At 36.1% G+C, this 26,370-nt stretch overlaps 1 protein-coding gene across 31 annotated transcripts in view; it reads right to left on the bottom strand.

The window, feature by feature from the left end:
- Positions 1-1,603: 1,603 nt before the first annotated feature.
- The window catches only part of DLG1 (discs large MAGUK scaffold protein 1), a 148,944-nt gene continuing 124,177 nt past the window's right edge, over positions 1,604-26,370 (bottom strand). For 6 of the 31 annotated variants that reach the window (XM_027884020.1, XM_027884032.1, XM_027884046.1 and 3 more), the window contains 11 exons: positions 22,816-22,992; positions 21,993-22,062; positions 17,252-17,351; positions 13,862-13,903; positions 12,279-12,314; positions 10,717-10,767; positions 9,673-9,774; positions 9,250-9,422; positions 5,596-5,705; positions 5,142-5,233; positions 1,604-3,327 (listed from right to left, as the gene is read on the bottom strand). In XM_027884020.1, the coding sequence (XP_027739821.1) occupies positions 3,221-3,327; positions 5,142-5,233; positions 5,596-5,705; positions 9,250-9,422; positions 9,673-9,774; positions 10,717-10,767; positions 12,279-12,314; positions 13,862-13,903; positions 17,252-17,351; positions 21,993-22,062; positions 22,816-22,992 (1,060 nt within the window). In that variant the 3' untranslated portion in view covers positions 1,604-3,220. Of the gene's footprint in view, positions 3,328-5,141; positions 5,234-5,595; positions 5,706-9,249; positions 9,423-9,672; positions 9,775-10,716; positions 10,768-12,278; positions 12,315-13,861; positions 13,904-16,520; positions 16,555-17,251; positions 17,352-21,992; positions 22,063-22,815; positions 22,993-26,370 lie in introns of all 31 variants that reach the window. The other 25 variants (XM_027884026.1, XM_027884042.1, XM_027884043.1 and 22 more) reach the window with 15 other exon arrangements.

Raw genomic sequence — 26,370 nt, 5'->3', positions numbered from 1 at the left:
ATCCAGATGATTCAGTAAGTCACCAACTACTTCCTCCCAGAATACAAGGGGGCTATTTGGTTTCCTATCTCTGTCTACCAGCTCCAGAGGCCAGTTGCCTTGAGGGCCACCTGTCTTACTGGTAAAAACTGAGGCAAAGTAGGTGTTAAGTACCTCAGCCTTCTCCTCATCTCTATTAACTATGTTTCCCTCCAAGTCCATCAAAGAATGGAGGTTTTCTTTGCCCCTCCTTCTGTTATTAATGTATTTATAGAAGGACTTTTTGTTATCCTTAACAGAAGTGGCCAATTTAACTCAAATTGCGCTTTTGCATCCCTGATTTTCTTTCTGCATGATCTAGCTGTCTTCCTGAATTCTTCGTAAGTAGTCAGCCCTTTCTTCCATAGTTGGTAAACTCTCTTTGTATCCCTGATTTCCTTCAGAATCCCCCTGTTTAACCAAGCTGGTTGTCTTCCCCGCCGGCTTGCCTTTCGGCACACCGGTACAGCCTGTTCCTGTGCTCTCAAAACTTCCTGCTTGAAGCATATCCATCCCTCCTGAACCCCCTTGTTTTCAAGGGTTGTTTCCCAGGGTATGCTCTGGACTAGACTTCTGAATAGGTCAAAATCTGCCCTCCGGAAGTCCAGCGTAGAGGTTTTATTGTTGGCTCGTCTTGAATCTCTGAGTATTGAAAATTCTATTATTTTGTGGTCACTATTTCCCAGGCGGCCTTCAACCACTACATCTCCCACCAGCCCCTCGCTGTTTGTAAACAGCAGGTCTAGCGGGGCCTTACCCCTGGTAGGTTCATTTACCAGTTGATGAAGGAAATTGTCCTCTATACACTCCAGGAACGTCTTAGACTGCCTCTTCTCTGCAGTATTGAGCTCCCAGCAGATATCCGGCAGGTTAAAGTCACCCACAAGGACAAGGGCTGATGATTTCGAGACATCCGACAGCTGCTTGTAGAATAATTCATCCCCTTCATCATCCTGGTAGGGCGGTCTGTAACAGACACCTATGATGATGTCGGCCTTGTTGGTCTTCCCCCTGATTCTGACCCACAGGCACTCAACCTTATTGTTGCTGACCTCAAGTTCAACAGAGTCAAGAGACTCTCTAACATATAAAGCCACCCCTCCACCTCTCCTACCCTGCCTGTTCTTTCTGAAGAACTTGTAGCCTTCCATAGCAGCACTCCAGTCATGCGAGTCATCCCACCACGTTTCTGTGATGGCGACTACATCTACTACATGTTTAGCTCCCTTAAAAATTTATGACATTAGGTATCAAAAGCTGCATCAATCCAGTACACCCTGCACTTTCATAGGCAGGAAGTCTCAGAAAGACAACCCACCTAACTTCCCAAATCTTGCAAAACAGAAAGTATTTTGGGCCATGCACCAGCACCTTAGACTTCCTGTAAGCCTCATTAGCATTCCATATAACACCAGCAATAACTGCATCACAAGTTTTAACCTGCTTTCAATGCAGTAACTTCACCAGCCCCAGTCTGGTCACTGCTCTTCCTCTAACACATTATTTTCATTCACAGTCTGAGTCAATTAATTTAAAATGCTACAACACCTCTATTTCTTTTAATTAAAAACACACTTGACAAATATATTGTACAATAAAGTTTATTAGCTGTTCTCCTCTTTCTAACAAATGGAATGGATAGTGTTGATAATTCTTTACAAACCAAAGCTGATTTGGTTGTGGGGCTGCCCCACAACTGCCATAAGTACATCCCTCTTAGAAACAATCAGTTGCAAACAAGCAATGTCAGGTACCAAATAATACGGGAATTAGAGAATTTCATTACTGAAGGTTTTGGTACAAGGTATTTATACCATTCAGCACAGAACTTTGTGCATCGCAAATGGAAGATCTTGTGCCTGTGCAATCTGAGCTGAACACATACAGAAAAATAAAATGGACTGTTGTCTCTGAATTCTCCCTTTGGTTAAGACATGCATATTACAAAGGGGGTGGGGGAAGACAAACACCCGAAATTCTGTAGAAAAGAGGAGAACTTGCATGTATTTTTTTTCTTGTACTAATATTCCCTGGACTTCATGCCCAGCCATCACAGCCCATTTCTTTTTTTTTCTTTTTGTGATTAAGGAAGGTAAATTCTAATTTATTTTTTTTTTTTATTTATTTAAAACAAAAAGCTAGGAGTAGGTGGTAAAAGAAAAATATATATTTTATATATATATATTTATACGTGTGCGCAACTATGTAAAGAAAATAATTCCCATAGTTACAGAGTTTAGTTAAAGAAAGTTTAATATATATATATTTATTATAACAAAATAGGCAGTTATTGTGGGTAAAATATTCATTAAAATCTGACCCCTAAGAACATACACATTTTTAGGCTATGAATCATTCTCTCATTGCCCTAATGACCATCTCTGCAGCTGTTTTCTGTATTACTGCCAATGGAAATTTGGCATTCCTCTGAAAAATACAAACATATTTTAGGCTCAAAAAGTGTGATGACCATTATCTATAAAGAATTTCTGTAATACACTATAAATAGTGTTTCATGAGGAAGATTAAAAACATTACAGATCTTTGTCCCTAGCAATTTCATTGGCAAAAAATGAAAAAATAGATTATAAGAATATCCATATGAAATTATGAAAATGAATATCCCTTGAGGAATATTAATGGGACTTAATGAAAATGTTAACTCAAAATTTGAAAGTTTCTCTCTAACTGCCTGGAAGGAAAAAAAAGATACTGGGAGAATAGAATTGAACTCAGAAAATAAAATCTGAAATTGATTGATCTGACCAAACCATGCTATTAACGTTAAGCGTGCAAATTTACTCATAATTTACAACTTCCTTGAATACAGCTTTTCTTTCAATTGTTATGAAATTTTAAAAGAATGTCTATAAAGCTTTTTTGAAAAATCTTTGAAAGTTACTTTCCCTTAAACATTAAGGAATTTTACCAAGCAATTCCCTCCCACCCCCACCCTAAACTAATAGCTGGTCAGGCCCCTCCACTGTCATGTTTGAAAAATGGTAAACCAATAACACACAATAATACAAATTATTTAAACTAAGAGACACCAAACGTAAAGCATTATGGGAACTGCAGAATGTGATGGTTACGGTATGAACCACGCTGGAGAGAACTAGAGGCAGGCTCCACTGGAAGGGCTTAAGAGTCGTCAGATGTAGTAGGTGATGTCAGTTAGAAAATGAAAAATAAAAATCTGTTTTCATAATTTTTCCTTTGCTGGAACCCAGATGTAAGGACCAGACTGTTCCTCTATGATCTGTTTCACTTGGTTGTAGATTTCTTCCAGTGTGTCTCCTTGGACAATAGCTGCAAAACACAATGTGGAAATCAGCAATCACCCTTCCCAGCTCTGTACAGACCCCACATTGCTCCACACAAGCTGTTCTTTTCTCTCAGAGTGGCAAGAGGATTTATGATTGCTGAAGGAACAGACACCCACAAAGATTTCTGGTTTCTGTGCTGGAGTGAAGCACAGAATGGTACTGCAGGACACACAGAGCACATCCTTGGGGACAAAGTGGTTTCCACTGTACTATATATATGCTCAACTGAGGGGTTTTTTTTTAACTTTTCCTAACCACATGTTCCAATTTGCCTGAGTCAATTCACATCCTCCGGTATTCTTTTTGGCCCAACTGTCATTGGAGCTTCCAACACAAAGCAAGACAGTACAGAGCTGTGTCCTCACACAGTCTCAGTCAGGCTTGATGAGCTCCTTAGCTGGATCCTGAAGCTTCACAGCACAGCTGGCTGACCTTGGGATGTCTCCCTGTTAACACTACCTTTGCTTTTGTCTAAAAAAGAGGAGGAACTCACAGAGTTTGTTGTCCAGCCAATAGATTCAAGTTTTATAGACAATAGACTTTCTTATACAGTTATAAGTGCAATTTATATTCAGATGATGTAAGTTAGATATACTTTTGCCAAGGCTAGAAAATAATTAGGAGTGAGCCAATATCGTTGTGTTCTGACATACCAGAATAAAGTACAGTCTGGTGAAAATTAGGATGAAGTTTGAGATGTTCTTTCCACATTTCACCCTGGAAAAACAATCACTGTGAGACAGCAACTCCTTTTTAATTAGGATTGCAATGTCAGTGTCAAGAATCCAAGAATAAAGTTTAGCATGAAAGATAGTTTTGGAGGCAGGCCAGACTCACTCTTCTGTACATTAATAGATTTTTGCTCCTTCCAAGCTTTGTTTTCATGCAAATTACTTCCTTTTTATTCCTACCATTCCATTCCCATCTCTTAAAAACTGACAGCTGGATAGCACAAAATGCAGAGAACAGGGCAGCAGAAAGACTGAGGCAGGGAGTCTGCTGGTTGCTCTCTCCTCCTTCCTATGTGAAGTTGGAACAGACTGCTGCATTCGCAGCTCTGCCAATGTAGGATGTGGAAGAAGGAATTGGGCAAAGGAGTCTTGTCACAGAAAGGAGGTGAAGGGGGTAGTGAACACTAAAACACTGCAAAAGAGAATGTAAGAGGAAGGAAAGGAGTAATTGTCTATCAGGGCAGGAATAGGGAAGGCTCACTTCCAGCCTCCTGAAGGTCATGACTTGACCAACCTCCCTCTACAAGCCACAATGCAAAGAATGAGCACAGTTTGAGTGACTGCAGCCCATCCCTTGCTTGTTACAGTGAGTTCCACAGCACGCACAAATTTGATTTCCCAAGTACCATAACGCTGTACTGTTCAATTTCCAGAGGCTTAATTCACTACTATTATGCTTGATCATCTTCCCAATCAAAGAAAAGAGGGGTAATGAACAATTTCCTACAGACTTTGCTGGATGATCTCAGGTCTGCAAATAAAAAACTTCAAGCATATGAAATGTCAACAAAGCAAACATCTGCATTACAATACCCAGGAAAATGGTAGAAAGTCTTACAGTTTTTAAATCCTATATTAAGCTCCCAGTAAATCTCCATGTATACTAAATCAATTAATCAAACTGAAATCAGTGTAGAGGTACTAAGACAGCCCTATGCCTCAAAATAATCACAGATCATTTGCAAAACAAAGTTCAGCCTTATCTCAGTGGTTAGGCAAGAACTATTTTTACAGCAAGCAATAAAACTTCAACTCTGGCAAGGGAACATTCACAAGCAAAACACACCTGTGAAGTGTTCAGTAAATTCTTGCTCCAGTTTCATGGCTCTCTCAAATGTCTTCCTGGCTTGCTCTTCCATTAAGCGTTTATTCATTTCCCTGAAATAGAAAACATTATATATTCTGAAATTACTATAAAATACTTGGGAGTCTTCAGAAATAAAGTTTTAAACCATTTTCTGAGTCTTAATCCTTATAAGAGGGTTAACCCTATCACCTAAGCAAAGACTGTAGTGGAAACAAGCTGTTCTGGCACTATGGAATAACACAATGACATTCCTTCTCAAGCACTTCAGTTTGGATTACAAATGCCAGCTTAAGACCCTAAAAATTAAACACAGGAAATTAAATATTATTTAAAATGTAAATATCACAACTGTCTGCACATAACTTGAAATTTGCTTTTCAAATGCAACGACAGCCTCAAATAATTTAGCCTGAGGTACTTTAATATTACTCACATGATATTTTCCACTGTTTTAGGTTTAATAAAAATGGAGATTGGGTACAGCTGGGCAATCTGCAACCTTTTGATCGCATTACCAGAGACATCAAGAATGCAATGTTTACCCTAAAAAGTGAGAGAAAAAGGAAAATGGAACTAAGCAAAGTTTAAGTCACAGGCAGCACAGTGTAATAACTCAGAAGAGTAAACACGTGTCCACTGAAGCCAACAAAATTAGAGAATTTGCATCAATGATACTGTGATTTCACCACTTTGGCACAAGGTCCCACAATGCTCCTCTGTGGGCTTACACATGATTTGGTATGTTCCTGACCCTTCTTTCCATCAGAGGTTGCAGCCCAATCAGCAAGGCAGAATCATACAGTGGAACAGCTGGACTTTAGCAGCACAAAAGTTCTTTGGTTTTTGGGGTTTTTTTGGTAATAATTTCAGGATGTTTTAGGGAGGTGGCCATATCACAGATGCAATTCAGAGAGGAGCCAGATGACTTAACTGGCATATCTGAGGGAGTAACCACCCCTGATGGGGAGGAAATGTGCCACCACAGAACCTTAGATGGAACTTCAATCAAGCCCTCTCCTTCCCCATGTACCACACGCAGAATACCACATCACCGACGGTGAATGCCATTTATTTGGGCTGATTAACATAGCTCCTTGGGCAGCTGGAAGACAGTGTGTTAAGGCTGCTTTCCTCCTGCCCACTATTCTCCCACTATAATTTTCCAGCTCTCTGGGATACCTCATCTCAAAGGCTCTTCCCATTCCTCAGCTCCTTTCATTTTGGATACATTCATTTCTACCTTGCACATTTTTATCTCCTTCCTTTCTGATTAGCACAGGATTAATTTGGCAGAGCACCTCTTTAGAAAGGTACGGGGGAAGAGGAACAGAAAAACACTGTCAGGTGACTGAATTAATATAAGCTTTTTCTTTAGCAGGAGACTAATGTGAATGGCAGAATTCTGTGAGCCAGGACACAAACTCACAAGCACCACATAACCAAAGGTCACTCATATCATACAATACCAATCCTGAACTCCTGGGAGATCACTCCTGGAGGGTACGCTGAAAAGCAAGGAAGCAACTGCAGTCTGAAATGACAGACACACTTCAGATTCTTGGCAGAAAGATCACTATGATCATTTACATTTGATCTTGTGCACAACAATACCAGAATTTTAGTTCAGGAATTCTTAAAGAGAAGTGTTCTGTCCACATGAACACTACATATGTCTGTTTGCTTTCAACTGATGATAGCTGTTTCCCAGATCCACTCCATGGGTCTGGATGCTGACTGGCAACATTTAAAAAAGGTGCTGGTATGTACTAGCAGACTATGTTACTACATATGCTGATCTGTCCACATCTTTAAATATGGCCCATGTTCTGGGAATTGAGATTTAACAGCATTACCTGGTCCCTTTTTCTTTTTGGAATAAAACACTATTTGCTGCGTTTGGCCCAACAACTTTTGCCAAGTGCCAAAGGATTTTGAGCAAAGGGTGGAGGGCTAGATAGCCAGCACAGCACCTGTGATGGACCTTATGGAATATAACTGTGACAGGTTATTCCAAAACAGTAATGAATGTGCATTAACAGTGGCCTCAAAACACAGAGATGTGCAAGCTGCTAGTGATTCCAAAGAAAAGAGGATACGAAAATTCCTTTCAAGTGAAGATTTGAAAGACAAGGAAAAGGAATGCAAGTACTTCATGATACAATTATCATGTTCTCATCCAAGGAAGTTATTTTGCTCTTTGCAGAGTGCATTTAGAACACTATTTTACATAATTTTTGGTTCTTTACTTGCACTGCATCTGATTGAGAAGAACAGAATAGCACAGCACTCAGTGCCTTTTACAAAAACTGAACAATGACATCAAATGCATCTTTAGCTGTGTCCATTGTAGGTAAGGAAATGAGAGAAATAGGGATCAGCTGGAAGCATGGGCAAATGAACACAAGTGAAAGCTATTGGAAGAATACTATTCTGGTACTTTTGGGGTAGTAGTAGCCACTTCTAAATTCATCATAGAAAACTTGGAAATCATCTTTTGTATCCAAGTAATAAGACCCACTGAAAAGACTCATCTCTTCAGTGAGATGGAGAAGAAAACAAGGAGGGGAGTTACCCCAGACTGACCAGTTTGCAGCCCTGTCATGATTTTGAAGTTCAGTTCTGAAGGACAGGCCATTGTTTCTCAGAAAAATAAGTTAGCTGCAACTGAGTTACTGCTACATCTACCCAAAGTCCCATGGAGCCTGTGCAAGAGATTTAATACATGGAGACATCTGGTATTACTTTGCTCTGTATGTCCATTCACACAAGATTCACAATCACTGCGTCATCTTACTAGTCCCAACATACAGGCAAGAGAACACAGCCAATTTCAGGTCTAGGATGGAACTGAAGGGTTCTATCTGTGTTATCAAGTGAAGAAACCGCCAACAGACTTAGTAATGTTTAAACTTCAATAAATAACTTCATCATTTAACCACATACGATAGTTTCACAGCTTCATTCAGCCTCCCTTACAAAGTACTGTTCATTCACTTGAACAATTTTGCAATTAGGATTATTTCCTTTCCTTTTCTCGCTATATACCACAGGGCCAGGTTCCATTCCACATGGTGAGAAAGGCAGCAGAAGAAAAAATCACGTGACCCACAGAATCTCACAATGTTCACCTTGGTTTTGCTTTCAGTAAATTCAATTGCCGGAAGCAACAATACTCACCCATTTAGACAAAATGGCCTACACAGTTTTCCAGAGGACTGACTACACTCCCATGTCACAGGGGGCAACCACACTTACCCTCTGCATGTCCAGACTGACAATGCTCACGCTTGTGAGTTCCCACCTAGAAAATAGCTGTTTCTTCTCCCATAGAGATCAGACAACATTGTCTACTGTAAATGCACTGTATTTTGTAAGCAGTAGAACAACACTTATCAACTTAACATGGAATGTTTGCAAAAAATTTTCACCAAAAATTTTTCTTTGAAACAAGCACCTTGCTCTCAGAAATATGCTTCCTTCTTCTCAATTTTTTTTTCAGAGAAATCAAGTTCACTTCTGTTTGACTTCAGAAGTAATTATATTTTGCAAGAGTTAACTCAAATCTCTTCAGTAAAAAAACAGTAAGGTGAATCTCCAAAACCTAGTGGTAGTTATGGAAGAAGTCTTTTTAAAATTTGGTTTATTACACTTACTTTTTTCCCTTTCTCAGTTAAATCCATGAAGGGCACAAAGAATAATATTTTTACAAGTTTTCTTCCACACAGGTCTCTATCAAATAGATCATCATGTTAATTAACTCCACCACCACTATTCTTAAGGAGCTAATGATCTATGTATATGAGCTAATCCGCCCATAATTCCAATTATTTCTTCTATATTCTCTTTAAATAAGAGGGCACAAACTATGGGAGGTCTTTCCTCATAATTTAATCATGATGCTTTTATTATTCCAAACCTTCATTATTTCTCTAAATGCATATGTGACAATGTGCTTTGTTTCTGGTTTTACACAAATTCCTTTTAAAGTTAGAGGGTTCCTAATGGCTTCTTGCCATTCTTCTCTTTTTCCCTGTCAGCACAGGCAGATAATCACCTCAGTAAATGAAAATAACTGGCACTGATTTACCTTTTCTGCTACTTCTCGCACTGATTGGACACTTGTTCCATAAAGATGATTATTGTACTGGCCAGCTTCAATGAATTTGTGATCCTGAATATCCTTCTCCATTTGCTCTCGAGAAGTGACAAAATGGTAATCACGTCCATCCACCTCATAATCTCGTTTTGGTCTAGTAGTATCTTTAAATATAAACCAGTAGTTTTTAAAGCAAAACAAAAAAAACCAGTGACTTTCTTCCCTACAATATCCAAAAGTAGTCTCCCATTTATACTGCAAAATTTTCACAAGAAAAGAGATTGACTATTAAGATTGGTTTATAAAGTTTAGACAATATAGTATTTTTTTTTAACTCAACATAATAGTATGTCTATTAACAAAATTAACAGAAAAGTATAATTTAGAATTGCTTTAGTATTTGCTGAGACTTACGTGGAACACATGAACCAAATTTGTCTGGAAATTCTGAGATCAGGTCATCATTTATTCTGTCTTTCATGGGTCCCAAAACAATCACAGGTCGAGTGTAACTGACTATTAAACATAAAGGAATAACAGCAGTTACATTTCAGTATGATTGCTAACTTTTAAGAGTTCAGCAAAATAAGCTTTATCTCATAGCAATGGTTTTAACATCTAAATGAATATGTATTCTTTAAAGAGAATAAAAACATGTTGAAGAATGTAAATCAATTAATACCACACTCAGAGTAAGATGTTAGACCTTCACTCTCAAATCACTACCCTTGGTGATTGAAGATGTGTCTTAAATTATGAAATCTTTGGGAAAAAAAAAATCTTTTCACAAAGTAACATCCTGCATTATAAGGGAAAAAGCAAAAAAGGGGGAAGTTTGAAAATCTCTTCAATTCAAAGAGGTATCTAAGCAGCAGCAGAGTTCATGCAATTCTATATCTGTATTGGGAGATGCTTGTTTTCCTATGAGACCACAATTAAACACACATATATGAAACAACTCAAGTATATGTAGTTTTTGTAACTATTAACACCCTTATAAAATTAAGTGCAGTATCTTTTCAAAATAGCTTAATTTTTTATAAAGTTATAAAGGGCTTTTGGTTGAAAATTAAGCTTAAACAGAATATATCTAATTATACTGCAAGAAATAGACAAATTATCAATTCACACACTTTTTGCTGTGGCAGAAACAGAATGCTAAAGCAATATGAAACAGAAAACTATAATTTCTGAGGTTCACACTGACAAAACTTTAAAATGTACCATATTTTCCTTCTGCAATGTAAACCAAACAAGAAATTATTTAAGTAGCACACCTTTGGATTTTGCACTAAATAATTTAGCAATTTTATTGAATAATTTATGCCTTTATGATTTATTCATTTGAGTAATGGTAACAAGTTCAAAAGTTTATCCCGGTGCTTAGTACATAAGGGCACATGAAGCATTCTGATAATTCAGATTGTATTTATTTTATACTGAGCAAGATCTACAAACCTTCTTGTTGATTGACTGGTTCATATGACAAGACATATTCCTCTTGGCCACCTAAAACGTAAATGCAAAGACATGTATGTATTTTTTTCTAAACCAAAATAATTAGATTAAGTAATTTGATAGACTAGAACAATTCAGACATTCCTCAGCAATTACAATGATACTGATGAAGGACAACTTTCAAGAGCGATGAATTATAAAAATCACGAAGATAAGCCAAGCACCAAACTTTAAAGCATAAGACACATACAGTATAAATAATTTCCGAGTGTGCATTAGCACATGTCAAACTGACATCAAGCACAAGAAGACTTTTAAAGCATTCCTGAAATGTTCTTACCCACATGTCCCTGGATGCAATGCATGCATGCTGTCATTCACTGCTAGAGGCAATGCCACCCACATCATGGACTTTCTCCATACTCTGAAGCCAGCATTTACAAACACATTTTTCCATATTTATACAGGGCTGACAAACATGTATGCCCACGTGTGATCTGCCATTAACTTCATCATGAACTGGCACTTATATAAACACCTTCAACCACCCTAATTTTACCCCCAAAAAGATGTTTGTATATACTAAAAAACTATTATTTTATCAATTAATTTTTAAAGACAAAGTTGAAAACAAAGAATGCTTTGGATTGTTCTCAGCTCCAGGAAGCACAATAGCAGTGAATGAAACTAAAATAACTGAACCTTGAACTTTGACAGCTGCAGGCTTTTTAAATATTAGTGAAAGCATCTGAAATATACCTCAATTGCCATCTCTCTACAGGATTTATTTCTAGTCTAACACTTATATACTTGAGTAAAATTTCTAACTAAAAATTAACTCCATGACAGTAGAGAATTTATAATTCTGAAGACACAAGCTCAAATTATATGACATTACTTTGAAGAAAATACAGTCCTTCAGTAACTCCCTTGGGTAATTTTGGAACCTTTGGTGTTCAAAAGTCACTTACAACAGTCAAAGGAACATACCAGTTGTGTAGAAACAGATGGTAGATGAAGACTTTCATAAATTTATATACTGTTTTTATTTATCTATTCTCTGTTTCATAGCAAATACTACTGATATTTTAGATCTAAATTTTACCATTTCATTAACAGAAATATTTCTCTTATTTTGCAATAGATTGGCATTCAAACTGTCCTACAGCAATACAGGAATAAACACTTTAGGTTCCTAAATTGTTGCAAGTGAGGAATACCTTAAGACAGACACAAAAACATGCAACCTGTGAATTATAATATCGCAAGAAGTTACTCATGCAAATGGATTTTAGAAGGACAGTATATACTTTCAGAACCCCATTTAGGCTAGGGAGAGGAACAGGGAATCATCAATTATCAACTCATCCATAAAAAGATCCAGCTCACATATAATTAGATACTTCTTTGGAGAAGTCAACATTGTTATAAGGTCAAAAATTAGTTAAACAAAGTATTAAGGAGAAAGTAACAAGTAAAGAGGATCCCTTAATTGAGGGCAAAAAGTATATATTGTCACTGCTTTTCACTATATTGGAAAAATGAATATTAATAGAATGAACCTTTTGAACAACCGTACTCATCTGTAATCAAGATAACTTTCATATTAGACAGCAGTAAGAAAAAATTAAAATAATATTTTAATAAAAAGTGCTCAGAATTACACATTCAGATAAGCTAATCCATGACATTCATAGCAAAATCATGGCTTCTCAAGTAACAATAGAGTAAAAAACTAACTAGTAGTACCAATAATGAGCTTTAAAAATAAATAAAGCAAGCCCTCAGAAAAACCTTGGTAGTGGAGGCAGCAGCAAATTTATGAACAGTCACGTTTAGATAGTTTTAATGGTGTGTCATTAATAAAATGGTTACGATTTCTAAGTTTGTCCAAGGCAACTCCCATACATGCTCAATTTTGTTATTTTCTGTGTTATTCTCAGGAAACACAGATGCCTCCCTCAACTGGTTTATTTTCAGTTACACTCTACTGCACCATGAGCATTTTATATACAGGTATAAATTCTCTCCTTCAGTGTAATCATCTGGAAGAAAACATGTGGATCATCACCTCTGAAAAGATCTACAGCTTCCAAACAAATATATCTGTTAATGAACCACCTTCCTTATTATCCTAACATAAATTATATCTGTTTCTGAAGTGCCCATTACACAGTGAGCAAGTAGCCCAGAGCTGATCAGTGAGCCACTCAATATCACACTGCGTGGCTTCTACTGTTCCTTCTTCTCATGTTCCTCTTCAAATCCCCAACTTTGCTATCTTCCTGCTCTGCTCTATCTCGGGGTCCCAGTCTGGACTGCAACTGAGGAGCTGTTCACTGGAAATGAACAGTGGGACTGAAGTTCTTGCTCTCGTTTAAGACATTTTAAAGCACAGTAAAACAGCATCATGCAGCACATTACCCACTTCAGGCTACTGAAGCCTGGGTAACAGGAAATAGTTCTGTAGCTTATGCTAGTAGTAAAAGCTGAGTGTGGTATTTAAAAGATACCAAGTCTTCAGAGAGAGAGAGAGAGAATTAGCATGTCGATTTATCATAACTGACGCAGCACTGAATGTGTGTCATATGCTTTGAAGACAATTCATACTAAGCACCCACACTTGACAAAAAAAATGAGCTGAAAGCAAGGGTAAATACATGTTTCCTTATCTGTACTTTCATTAGAGTATCTACATATTAAATCTGAGTACCAGTTATGAAAAAATGTAAATATCGTGATATTTAACAGTTTAGTTAAACCTCCCATATTAAGGCTCAACTACATGTCATTATATTTGGCAGCATTAAATTTACGTTTGGGATTTAACAGGTCTAGCTAGTTTGTATAATTAAAAAAAAAAAAAAAAAAGGAATAGATTCAAATTAGGCTGAACTAAGAAAATCATAGACAAAAATAAAAATACCCATAAAGGAGGTTTGCAATGATTCTAGTCTACTTTTTAAACACGAAGACATAGCACAATTTGCAGTACTCCACCAAGCACATGAATATGGATTTCACCTGAAGATCACTGGGAAGTTCTATTTAACATGTAATTACCCAGAAGAGACAGACAAACCAAACCAAAGAAAGAGCTACAAAACAAAGGTTCTAAATAAACAAAGAACTTAAAAACACTTACGGTAACTACTTTCACTATCGCTGGCATTAGAGGTTACATGCTCTGAAATTGCAACACAATGGAAAAAAAAATAAGGAACATACACTAATGGCATGAGTCAAACAGAAAGAAAATCGACACAAAATAATCCAGATGAAAGACAATAGTGATATCAAAATGCTGAAATCAATACATACTGCATATAAAAGTTTTAAGGTACTTCTCATAGCTCTCAGGATCAAGCGTAATTTCATATGAAAGGAATTGATGTTAATAAAAAGAAAAACATTAAATAGCACATCAAAATAAGATTACAAAAAGTACACTAATTCACAGTTCACATGTAATCCTGCAATTTTTAGGTTTTCACTTCAAGATGAATCTTGTTGTGCAAAAACTGTGGGAATATGCATTTCAACTTTTATCCAGGCAATTTATTGATTACATTGAAAGTCTTGTAGCAGAAAATACTGGACTGTGTTATAGGAAATACAGTGTAGCACATTCAGTAATTGACACTTTCCTATGGTATATTAAATAGTTTACTGAATTGCAATTAAGATTTTAATTTTGTTTCCCAGTAACACTGTAGTTTTCAAAGCTCTTCACTTTGATGAAGGGCTATCTATATTCATTTCATGCCTTTTTATAATGGACTATTTATACTAATTTCATGCCTTTTGCATAGTAATCAAAATACTTTGCTACAAGGTGTTTACATTTACTTTTTTAGTGCATGTAACTGTTAAATATGTTTACGATAAAAATTAGGGCAATTGAAGAGTTTCAGATATCCAATCTATTGTTACCTGAAAATTCTACAAATCTGGTGAACAAGTATCAACTTCAATATTGCTGAACTTGATTGAGAAAAATCAATTTTCATGCCATCCAATGAATGTCTATTTGCAATGAAAACCACTAATTTTCACAGCTTAACACAGTATAAAAAAATTTGTGTTTAAACTATACAAATTAAATACAAATAATTTGAAATTATGTACCTGACTCTCTGCATGCATTAATACTTATTGTCATGAGAAGCCTTTGTAATACATTAAATTCAGTGCAGTTCCTCCTCTAGAAGACTGAAGAGAAGGAAGCAAGGGGACTCTAGATGCATGAATACAGTAATGAAGCAAGTATGCTTCTACTGATTAACAAACATTAAAAAACTATCATATGTAAACTAATTAACCTTTTCAAAATTTTTTTTTTTTATAAGGTGAACTAATATTTTAAATCCACAAGTCTCTGGCTAGACCGAGCTCCCTCATTTCACTTCTGTGCAGGAAAAACAGACAATACATTTTAATGTTTGCAAGTATCGGAAATTTGTATCTAGTCAATTTCACCTTCCAGTCTTGGAAAAACTACGTCCACATTGGCATGGAAGAGGCAAACTGTGATGTTTATAAGCCCCCTGGTAGAACGTGAGAGGGAAACATTGTCAATTGAGAATAGAAGTTGTGTGATATTCTATGGGCTCAACCAGTGAAGATATAAATCCTGAAATGCCAGCAAATACAGCAGTCTTGCAGATCACAAGTAACACAACTTGCATTAAACATGGTAAGGCAGTTTCAAAAAGTCTGTGCTGAAAACCAGACTAGAAGCCAGTTGTTTATAAAACAGAATCACCTAGAGATATTTCTGGACCATATTACATAGTTTAAACTAGGTATGATTATAAGGCCATAAAGGCTGCTTATGTTCTTCTACTCTTAGCCATACGGCCATAAAGGTTTTCTGTTCTAGACCAAGAACTCCTTTCAAAGTAGCCATTTCAGAAATAAAAAATTAATGTTACAGCTACTGGAATTTTTAGTTCATGACTGAGGCCAGGTACAGAAGTACCCTGAATCTTACAGGTAATTTCACAAACACGGTGCCTAAAGTTGTGCCCTGGGAAGAAATGTTACCTTTGAAAACCTCTAGTCACATCCTTTTAGGGACTAGTTTTCCTATTGCATAAATGTCTAACAGTGTATGTGTTCAATATCTGCGATGAAAGCAAAGTCTTGAGTTTTTTCCCCCTTCATTTTAGTGCATTTAGTGCTGGGGTGTGTGTACACAAATGGCAACTTTTGAATCTTACTATTCAAATAGAAACAAATACAACAAATGCTTATGTGTCTCCTCTATTAGATACCCCTCCACCTGGCCTAAAAGCACCATAAACATTCCAGTCGGCCAGAAAACCTCTTACTGCATTTGTTAAGGAAAGGTTTTATTTGCTTTAAGTAGCTGTAAACATCAGTCACCTGGAGAGAGGAGTGAAAACGGTAACTAGTTAAAAGTATGACAGCAACGGTTGTACTATTACTGTAAAAAGCCATAAGGTTATTTTTAAATAAATAAAAATACAAAGACAAAATAGAAGTGACATTAAAAAATAATCACCAAATTTAAAAACATAGTACTGTTAAGGACAAACATGTAAGCACTGGTAAGCCTCTGAAAAACAAACAAAAAAAACCAAACAAAAATCTAACATGACAGTCACATGATCCTGAAAGCAAAAACCTCCAGAAGATTAACTAGGAAAAGCTAATGAACCATTTTTAGAGTCAACCTCCTTATGCCAGTAGAGCACCAGTCTCAAAGAGATCTGTCAAAAAAAAAGTAGTAACTTTTCAGATGGAGGTTAAAATAACTTGGGAGTATTTTGATCACTTACTCAGGCCTTTTGATCCCATGTCGTCAGGGACCTCCTGCAGAGTAGTCCCCAGAGGGCAAGCAATAAAAAGACAATCACAAAGAAAATAATTGTCAGTAATATATAAAATTGGCGCTACGACAGGAGACAGTTCCCAGAACATCACAGGGAAAAATAAGTCTATAGGATTTGACCTGACTGGCATATGAAGTGTAATGAGTAATGCAAATGGCAGAGAACAGAGTTTGTTTTGAACCTGGTCTGAATTAGCAAATTTATCCAACTGCATTTTGAGAAGACTTTTTTTTTTTTTGTGACAGCAACAACAATGAAAATCAAAGTAAGCTCTCATCATGAGGAAAATCAAATTAGAATTAATGACTTTGAAGACCCAGTCTAAAGGGACTGATTTGCGAAGCTGGAAAGCTCCATTGTACTTTCATCACTACTGTGCTTTCTCTTTCATGTCAGAAACAAGGATACATACATCACTGACGGCAATGGAAGGCAGTTAACCCCTCCAGTTATTCAACAGTACTGCCCAATTTATTTTAAACTGGGATACTCTGGTGTTAAATTTTATTTTAACAGCGAACAAATATTTGCATTGATTTTGTAGATTGGTTTGCCATTGGCACTGCAAGTTCCTTATCCTGTTGCAGCTCATGAAACTGTCTCCATGGTAACACCCTACTGCAATCTAGCAGGCCCTTCTACTGCGCTTCGCTCTCCATTGAATGCCACATACTTACGGTCAATATCACTGGTTTCCTGCTCACTCTGGTCCTTGTTCTTGTAGAAGGGAAATTTTCGGGAAAAGAGGTTCTTTTTACGCTTGTCATTGAATGACTGCTGAAGAAGAGAAGGAGGGGCAAAACAAACGATGTCTAATGTCTGTGTGAACACAGGCCCAGACCAGCAGCTTTGCGGAAGCTGACTCCTACAACCACATCATGCAGTGCGTGTTTCAGTTTTACACTATCTCCTCAGCTCATGAGAAACACAGGATCACGACTTTGCTCATACTCTCTGTATTTCACATCCTTAGTACTGAAATAACTGTAGGGTTACTTCAGTCTGGGTCATTCTATGCAGCCTGACCTGTATTTCACAAATTTAGGCTTGCTGGGAGTATAAAAAAACCTAAAAAACTAGGCTGCTGTCAGATGGCCAAACCATAATGACTCAAAGTCAATTAAATCACTAATATTATCTCATATAGGGGTTACAGTATTTAAAAAAAAAAAAAAAAAAGCTGAGGCTTCACATATGCTTTTGCAAACAGCTCATATTATAACAGCATGCCAGAAGTATTTGTCAGTGTTACCCATCTGCAAAGGCAAAACTGTAAATACTTTGTTGACAACTGCTAAATAACAACTCTAAGAAAAATTGAAGTCAAAAGCTGCGTTGTCCCAACTGCTCTTACAATAAAACTAAGTAACAGTGAAATAGGAAAAAAGTAACGTGTCCAGCTAAAATACCTAAACTATTAAAAAAAAAACAAACCCAAACCTGTATTTGTTTCAGTGTTTCATAATTGCAATTCATTTCATGTTAACTGAAAGCAATTACTTCATTCTATGTAAGTCTGCATTCCAGTATCTTTCAAAAGAGACAAACTAATTTCAACTGCTTATTGTGGCAATTATGTTTTTCAAGGCTGACTTCATAATCCCCATGTGAAAACCTCTGTATATTAAGGATCATGTTCAGCAACTTTCAACATTTAACTGCTCATGTTGCTGAAGAATTTCTGCATCTCAGCGGCTGTAGACATTTCTAGAGATACCTATGCAGACATACACACCCACGTGAACATTAACTACGACTGTGCTCCAAGTGATGGAGAGCACTGATGTGTTTTCATTCATTTATAGGTATGTCTACAGGTATAATTAATATAGAATTCAGTATTATCTGCCATGTTTTCTGCTGAAGACATTATGTGACTACAGCATCTTTAATTTGTTGTTTCAAGTCAATAAAGAGACTTAATGTATAAATAAATCAGTTATGTTTTTATTGCAATTATGCCCAGATCTAGAGCTAATACAGATAGATTAAAGCCAGCTGAAATTTCTTTTCATCTTTAGGTGTAAGTGAATCATCTGACCAGTTTTGTCAAGACATGAAGTCTGCCACGTTTTTGTCATTTGGTTTGCAGAAACTGCAATGGGAAGGACAGCAAAAGTAGGAAAACATTCAACTTGGTTTTGAGACCCTGTGCTGCAGGGGGACTGTTTATTTCTAAGCTAAGCTAAGCAGAGCCCATGTGCAGCAGAAAGTAATAAAAGTGCCACAGAAACATTTTTTAAAGCTACTATAAAAAAAATTCATACATTTAAGACTCTATTAACAGCTATTTCTAAAATTTGAAGCATGTTAACTTTCAAGTAATAGTTTCTTCTGTCTTCAGTCAATGTGAGTTCATTTTCCTATTATATGCAATACAGCTACAAAAAGGTATATCATCTTTCCAACCAGCATTAAGCATGGAATAAAACACAGTCACAATCAGGGGTCAAACAGGACAACGTTTTCTCCAATAGTGGACCACCTTCTCAGCTACGATTGCAAAACTAGCACTTGACCTTCCAAAAGAGAACACCTATAGTACAACACAAAAGCTGCATCTTGCTACAGGACTAACAACCCTTCTGGCCATCTGTTTTAATAGAGACTTGCTTGGTAATAGCAGATACTGAATCATCCAGTGATTTTTTCATTACCAATGTTTTTTTAAAAATCACTTAAAATTACCAGGTATTGAAGAGGGACAGGGTGCCATGGGAGAACAATCAGTGACACTGAGCTCTGGAAATAGCAATACTATGCTAAGGAGGAAATCCATAAAACTTTAATTGGCTTGCATCTGTGTTTGACTAAAACTGTTGTTCCACTGTAAGAACTGGTAAATTACCAACCTGACACATGGACAAAAGATCTAGTTTTGAGCCAATCATATGCTTGCAGGAACCATAGTTGGCATGGGCAAAGTTTTAGGTTATGGTCCTCCTGACCTTCTCTGTCTGAAGTCAAGTCATTGCAATTGATTTCTCACAACGAGAAAGGTTAATGTTATCTACAGAAAAAGGGCAACAAAGATGATCTTTGCTAAGTATGCTGAAAAACAGTGTAATGTGAATTTCAAAAAGTGGAAGTCTCACAACTATATAATTGTTTTATTTGGGCAAGTCCTTCAGATTGGTAAAAGGAGACATGAATGTAAAAAAACTAAAATGTGCAGTTTAATCTAGGTGGTGAGACTGCAATTTGTACAGTTAGAATAAAAGGACTGGCTGATTTATTGTACTTCATAAAACAATCAGGTTCTTCACTGTAGTTTTTGAACATATTTCATAACAATAAATATTTTAACTGTCTGTACACTAAGTTTTACTGACCTAATATTAAATTTTATATACTGCATGTATAATGGTCAGAGTCAGTTCCATTGCCCCCAAAAAAAGAGAAAATAAAAGTATTGTATTGATTTTGCAAAAATAAGATTAGCCAAAAGATTATTTTTAAAAGATACCATGATTACAAAAAGCTAGAGGGATTTGCTTATTAGTTGAAAATGCATAGTAATTGCATTACATTTTTCATAAGTCTACTGCAAATCATACATAGGCATCATAAGCAAGAATATATTAAACCAGAAGCAGCACAGAAAATGAGATAAATGTGTACATGAAAGGAACAAACAAGGAAAAAAGTAGCCATTTCTGCTCCAGATTTTTTAGCTCTCCTTAAAATGAAAGGAACGTGGATTTTAATGTTAGCTATCACTAGGGTTATTCTTCAATGTCCTAACGTAGAAATTTTCAAAAACTGTACGAAATTGGTATTTCATCCTGTTCATGAAGCATTAGCATATACAGACACAGGAAGGCACATAGTCCACAGGGACATGTATGGTGCAGACAACTTACTGGGAAAAGTATCACCATGACAAATATAGGAAGAGTACTTTGAGGAGAAACTCCAATGTTAAAACATTTACAGTTGAAGCAAGATTGTGAACAAGTGTGTGTTTGCAAAACAAAATGTTACTAAAGAAAAAGAACTGCAGTTCTACATCAATGGCAAGCGTAGTTGCTTTTCCACTCAGTATTCCATGCATATCTTTAGTGCTGTGCTGGTACTCAGGGACTGTGCACCAGCTCCACTATTGTCAAAACGCTACTTCAAACACGTCATTAATTAACTGTTTGCAGTTTAATGGTAGACAAACTACAAAACCATGCAATTACCTTTCAGAGAACATGGTAACATTTGAAAAATTACTTAAAATGAAAATAATCTGAAGTCTTTAAGCATTTTCTTTATCTGACTTCTAAAAAGCTAACTCAAATTCCCATGTCAGTTGATAACATTTTATTCCAATACCAAAATATAATCGCACCAAACCACAAAAACACTGCAAATAATCCACTAGATCTCCAAGCCAGTAGCATAATTGTGCATCAGAAAGTAGCAAGAGATATTAATTTCATTTAAATTAATTCTTATAAGGGAAAATTAATAATGCTAAGTCTTGAAATTACTAGTTATATACTATTGGTAGAAATTGTAAGGTGGTGAAATTCTTTCTCAAACTTCAGAATGACCAAAACATTGCAAAAAACCTCACCCTCAAAATAATAAAAATATTTGGCTGCTGTGCCAATTATGAAATTGCTATAATTTCATCTACAAACACTCTTATTATTACTTAAGTAGCCTCATTGCTTTCTCACCACTCATTTCCATTACATGTTCTGGGTCAGGTATAGTGTATTGTGAAGTGAATTGCACTGACTAAAATTAAAACTAGGATTTATTTTGGATTGGGTTATTTTTCATCTACACCAGCTATTTTATATGATTAAAGCACATTTAGATCAGTATCTGCACCAACAGAGAGTGGCAGTGAGAAAAGTCAACCGTGAGCTGGATGGCCTTGAGTTCTGTTGGCCTCTGCCCTTCCATGAAATTCTTTAAAGCTTCTATATCCATAATCATAACAAAGAAGTGACTTTATGCTATCTGGGTTACATGTATTTTGTAAAACCTCACTTCATCAGAGGGATCCTGTTGAGCTCTACTTCCTTGTTTTCTACATGCATTAAAAGAATTTTACTTTTTCTGAAAATTGGTAGTAAGTCCCCTCTCAAATAAAGGGAGTCCAGGAGTACAAATCATACTCAAGTACTGCATGGCTCTATAAACAGCACTTGCAGAGCTGTTAGAAATGGCACTATTCAATATTCCATTAGTATATACATCTCCTACTACATTACACTATTACTAGGAATATATATTTCTATGTCAATTCTTTAAACAATTTGCACTGTTTTGGCATTGAAAGTCTGCTTTGGTGCTCAGAATTATTTTATTTCTATTTGACAGAATTTAGTCTTTTCACTCAAATTTGAAACAAACGCCACACATAAATCACTGAAAAATGTTACCATTCACAATGTAATTAGCACTTCATTAACTCACCCCTTTATCTCCTCTTGCTTTGGAATTGAATTTCACTGTCTTTAAGCGGGCTCGTTCTTTTTTCTCAACTCTACCACAAAAACATACACAAAAGTGGTAGAATCAGTAGAACTCCAGAACTTCATGTTACCCCTTGTTACAACATAAGTATATTGGTGTACCTTTTGTATATACATTTTTATTGCTTATGACACATTCAGAAAATGGAAGCCTGCTAATAGAAAACTGTATTGGAAAAGCACGGAATTATTTCTCAAATTATGAGGCTGTGAGAGTATTTTGTGGCTATATACGTTCAATAAATCCAGATGGTGCAAGGAGAAAACACGACATAGTAAGTGGATTGCCTCAGTTATCAGTCAACAGCAGATACTGAGATTCAGGGCACCTAAACTCTTATTTGAGTCTCTAGTAGCCAGCAAACACCTCATTTTCATTGACTCTGGCTGCCAAAGAACGATTTTCCACATTTCCAGGTGCTGGGTAGAAAGAATTCATGACAGTGTCATAACTTGAATAAAATTCACTTTGCACCTTTTCATACATAAATGGTGTACTGTTATTAAAACTATATGTAATATTATTAATCCCACAACTTGTTTACACTGAAAACAGTACACAACTCCTAAGACTAAATAGGGTTTTAACAAACTTCGCATTGAGTTAATCAGAATTCCACTATAGATTATTTAAAAAAAAAAAAAATCAAAGAAGTGGTTGATGTGGTACATTAACAACAAAGAGAAAAGTACAAGCAATATATTTATTAATCATATCAGATGTTTAATAGCAGATGTCTCGAAGTCAATAAAGTATGACATACCTCCGTTTGCTTGGGATAACTCCAATTTCATCACTTTCTCCATCTGGAGTCACCTGCCGTGCTTGCCACCATTCATCATCAGAAGCATTAATGACATGGAGAATATCACCAAATTTGAAGTTCAATCCTTGACTTGGAAGGCCACTATCTTTAGTCTTGTCATAATCAAAAAGAGCTCTACATTGAAAAGAAAAAAATTAAACATAGAAAAAGTCAAAAACGCCATGAGAGTATAAATAGCACAAAATATGTTCTTCATAAATGATTGCATCCTTCTGACAGGTACCTATAAGAAGGCTGAATGCACTCTCATATACACACAAAGAGAGAGAATACACAGTATAGAACAGTACAGACACACACACACACTTCTAAGTTTCAATGAATGAGAAAGAACTTCATCCAGAGCAAAGCTCTAGTGCTTTGCAGAAGGTCCACAGAAGGCACCTCTTGCAATTCAACAAGTACTTTGCAAAAAGCAGGTTACATGTCAGCCTAGGATAAAAAAGGCAAGCAAGTATTTGAAGCATACAGCACTGTCTAAAGTTCTGTAATGTATACTGTTTTATATCAAGTTATAAACTGAAATTATTTTAGCAAAAAAAAAGTACTGTCTTTAAAATGAAAGTCAATATCCTGCTAACAGGGAAAAAATAACTTAGAAATATGATCTGATCACCACTTTGTACCCAAAGGCAAAGAACCTTGTGTGAATTCTTTTGGAAAATTCCCAACCATTTCAAGAGAGTCTCATCCTTTTTCCTAAGGTAAGACTGTTTACAGTACTAGGCAGTAGCTGAGCAGCAGCTGCATGACTACAGTTTTATTAAAGTTGTCTTTGCCAGCAAGGTTGGTTTATGCAAGCCCACTATTACCCTACCCACAGTCACACCTGCTTTGTACTGACTCCTGTTCCCTTTCTCACTTATGAAAGCACAATTGTCTGGAAAGGCACACGATTCACCACACTATGGAACTGATCTGGTTTAAATAAATGTCTTTTCTCCCTGTTGGATCATTTTGTATCTGGACCAGTTCTCTGAGGAAATGAAGCCATCTGCAGCATGTTTCTCCCAGCACAACTGAGGGTTTAGTGAGGATGTGGAAATGAATGATGACAAGAGCCCCTTAGCAAACTGCAAGGGCTACTCCTAACATTCTGCCCTATAAAGGGCTCTTCTTTTTCATTTGAAAAAGATGCATGAATCTGTGTCAACTATGTGCTCGTATGACACAGTCAAAAAAATCCTCAACTTTATTTCATCTTCCAGGTCACATGTGTCAGTGCTGCACTTTCTAAACTTTCTACCCTATCTCAACTTACTTGATACCAAGTCCATCACAAAGTAGTACCAATAGATTACAATGTGATAATTTAAAATGGTGTAATTTTTCTTGTCCAAATTCAGATTGTTTCTTCATCCCAAACACTGGTCTTATGTACTTTTCCCTGCTTGGTTTTTAATATTGAAGAATTTTTTTTAACCCCTGTAAGTACCTTTAAGTCATAACCTGTTTTCTCCAAAAAAGTACTTGTGGATTTTGCCTTTCCAAAGCACTGAGTGTATTTCTTTATGCCTGAATTGTATTTGTTCATAACCAATGACAAATTGTTTTCAGGGAAGAAATTCAAAATCTTCTGTCAGATCAATTCATCTTCAGCATCTATTGCAAAACCAGAGCTGAGACACCAGGCCTTTCCTGGGCCATAAAAAGTATCCAAAACATTTCCTAAAGGATTAAAGGTTTTATTAAATACTTTCTAAAATGTCTATCACAAGGCAGCAATTTTAAAATGGCTTCAAAATTCTTACTCTCATAATACACAGAGCCCTATATTTAAATCTGCAATACCTTTAATTTCAGTATATAACAAAATTTAGGTTTTTGATTTTGAAATAGTTTGGAGGTTGCAATACCACCTTCCTTCAGCAGTGCAACCTTCATGATAACATCTTTTGGTTTAATTTCATAACATACTTGAGATCCTGATTATTAAAAAAAAAAAAAAATCAGAAACATTTATTCTTTGAAAACGCCAAAATACTGTAGATAAGAGAATGATACACACAGTAGCTAGTCCTCCACATTTACTCTGAGCATGTTTGTTCAAGAGACACTCTGGACAAATATTATTTCATATCTCAAAATAAACTATACATCATCCATCCATTATGGACTTTCAGTGCAGATTCAAGCTGTATACATTTTCACTGAATTAATTACATACATCATGAAATTCATTTCCTGAGATTTCTTGTTAGCATTCAGGCAATGATTTCTACCAGCACTACTTTTAACTTCTATGTTTTAATTAGAATATAAACTTACATAAGCAGTGAGAGCAGGGCCTAACAGCATTAACGTGTGTGTTGACCCCATGAGAAAAAATACACAGGAGTGAAATGGAAGCACACTTGGATAAAAACATTATTATCAACATGTGCTCTTCCAACTAGATAGATGGTTACACAGAACTATTTTTGAACAATGAAAGGCAGTTTCATCAAATACATTTCCTCTGGTGAGGTCACTTCAAGTTTGAAATATCAGAATAACATAGAGATGCCCACTCAAATTGCAGGCAAGTACACTTCTCAGGCCTGCTGCTAATACCAGATCTTATTTTTTCAATGGATTTAGTTAAAACATCCTAGTGATTTTAAAACTATAAAGTTCCTTCAACTCGGAGATGTAACCATTTTCTGCTTTGACTGAAGCAGAAATCAGCACCATTGTTTGAATTCAGAATGTATCATGCTGGTGAAAAAAATGCACAAAGGTAAAACGGATTTTCTATGTTGAACTCAACACAGATTCTAGACTGAAATTTGCCATAGCAAAAAGATCAGATAAAATATGGAACATTTTATCAACATATTATCACAGAAACTTAATACCATGAAGGCATCTCACATGTGTTTTTTGAATCTGAAGATGAACATACGTATATAGATATAAGCTCAGATGCAAAACAAGAAATATTATATGAGAGAATCTCTCTCCTCTTCGAATAAAGATCAAAAGAAATACAAAGCAAAAAAAGAGAAGGCCATTACATCAGTATATCTGACTTAGTTGAAGGAGGGTGAGTGTGGGGAGAGAGTCAGATGTACAAATGAAGAACTGACTGCTGCTGCTGAATTGCTGTATTTGCTTTGCCCTCCAAGAACCATTTGCTAGATTGCTATTCATAATTTTTTTATATACATACAATTAAGAAGAAAAATAATCTGTCATTTTACTTCCAATTTTATTTTCAAACACAACTGCCTTTCCTTATTATTATATAACACCTCAAAAATGCTGTTTACAGGCAGACTATTTATAAAGATACCAAGTTTACAGGGATACAATGATGCATCTGATTTTATTTGCTAATTTGTTACCATGATTTTGAGACATCACCAGAGATGATTTTCATAGTATTTTTATTTAAAAGGTTTTCTGCAATTGTGATTGAATGCCTATAAACATTTTATTGTTGGATTCACTATTCAATTCAGCATTTTGTTACTTAACAGGCATCCTTTAAAGGCACATTCAAAACCCAGT

The sequence above is a fragment of the Empidonax traillii genome, unplaced genomic scaffold, assembly GCF_003031625.1.
Source record: "Empidonax traillii isolate 1590-97213 ecotype Southwest subspecies unplaced genomic scaffold, ASM303162v1 scaffold138:size3245559, whole genome shotgun sequence".
NCBI classification, from domain to species: Eukaryota; Metazoa; Chordata; class Aves; order Passeriformes; family Tyrannidae; genus Empidonax; species Empidonax traillii.
This window is presented reverse-complemented; position numbering and strand designations above follow the sequence as displayed.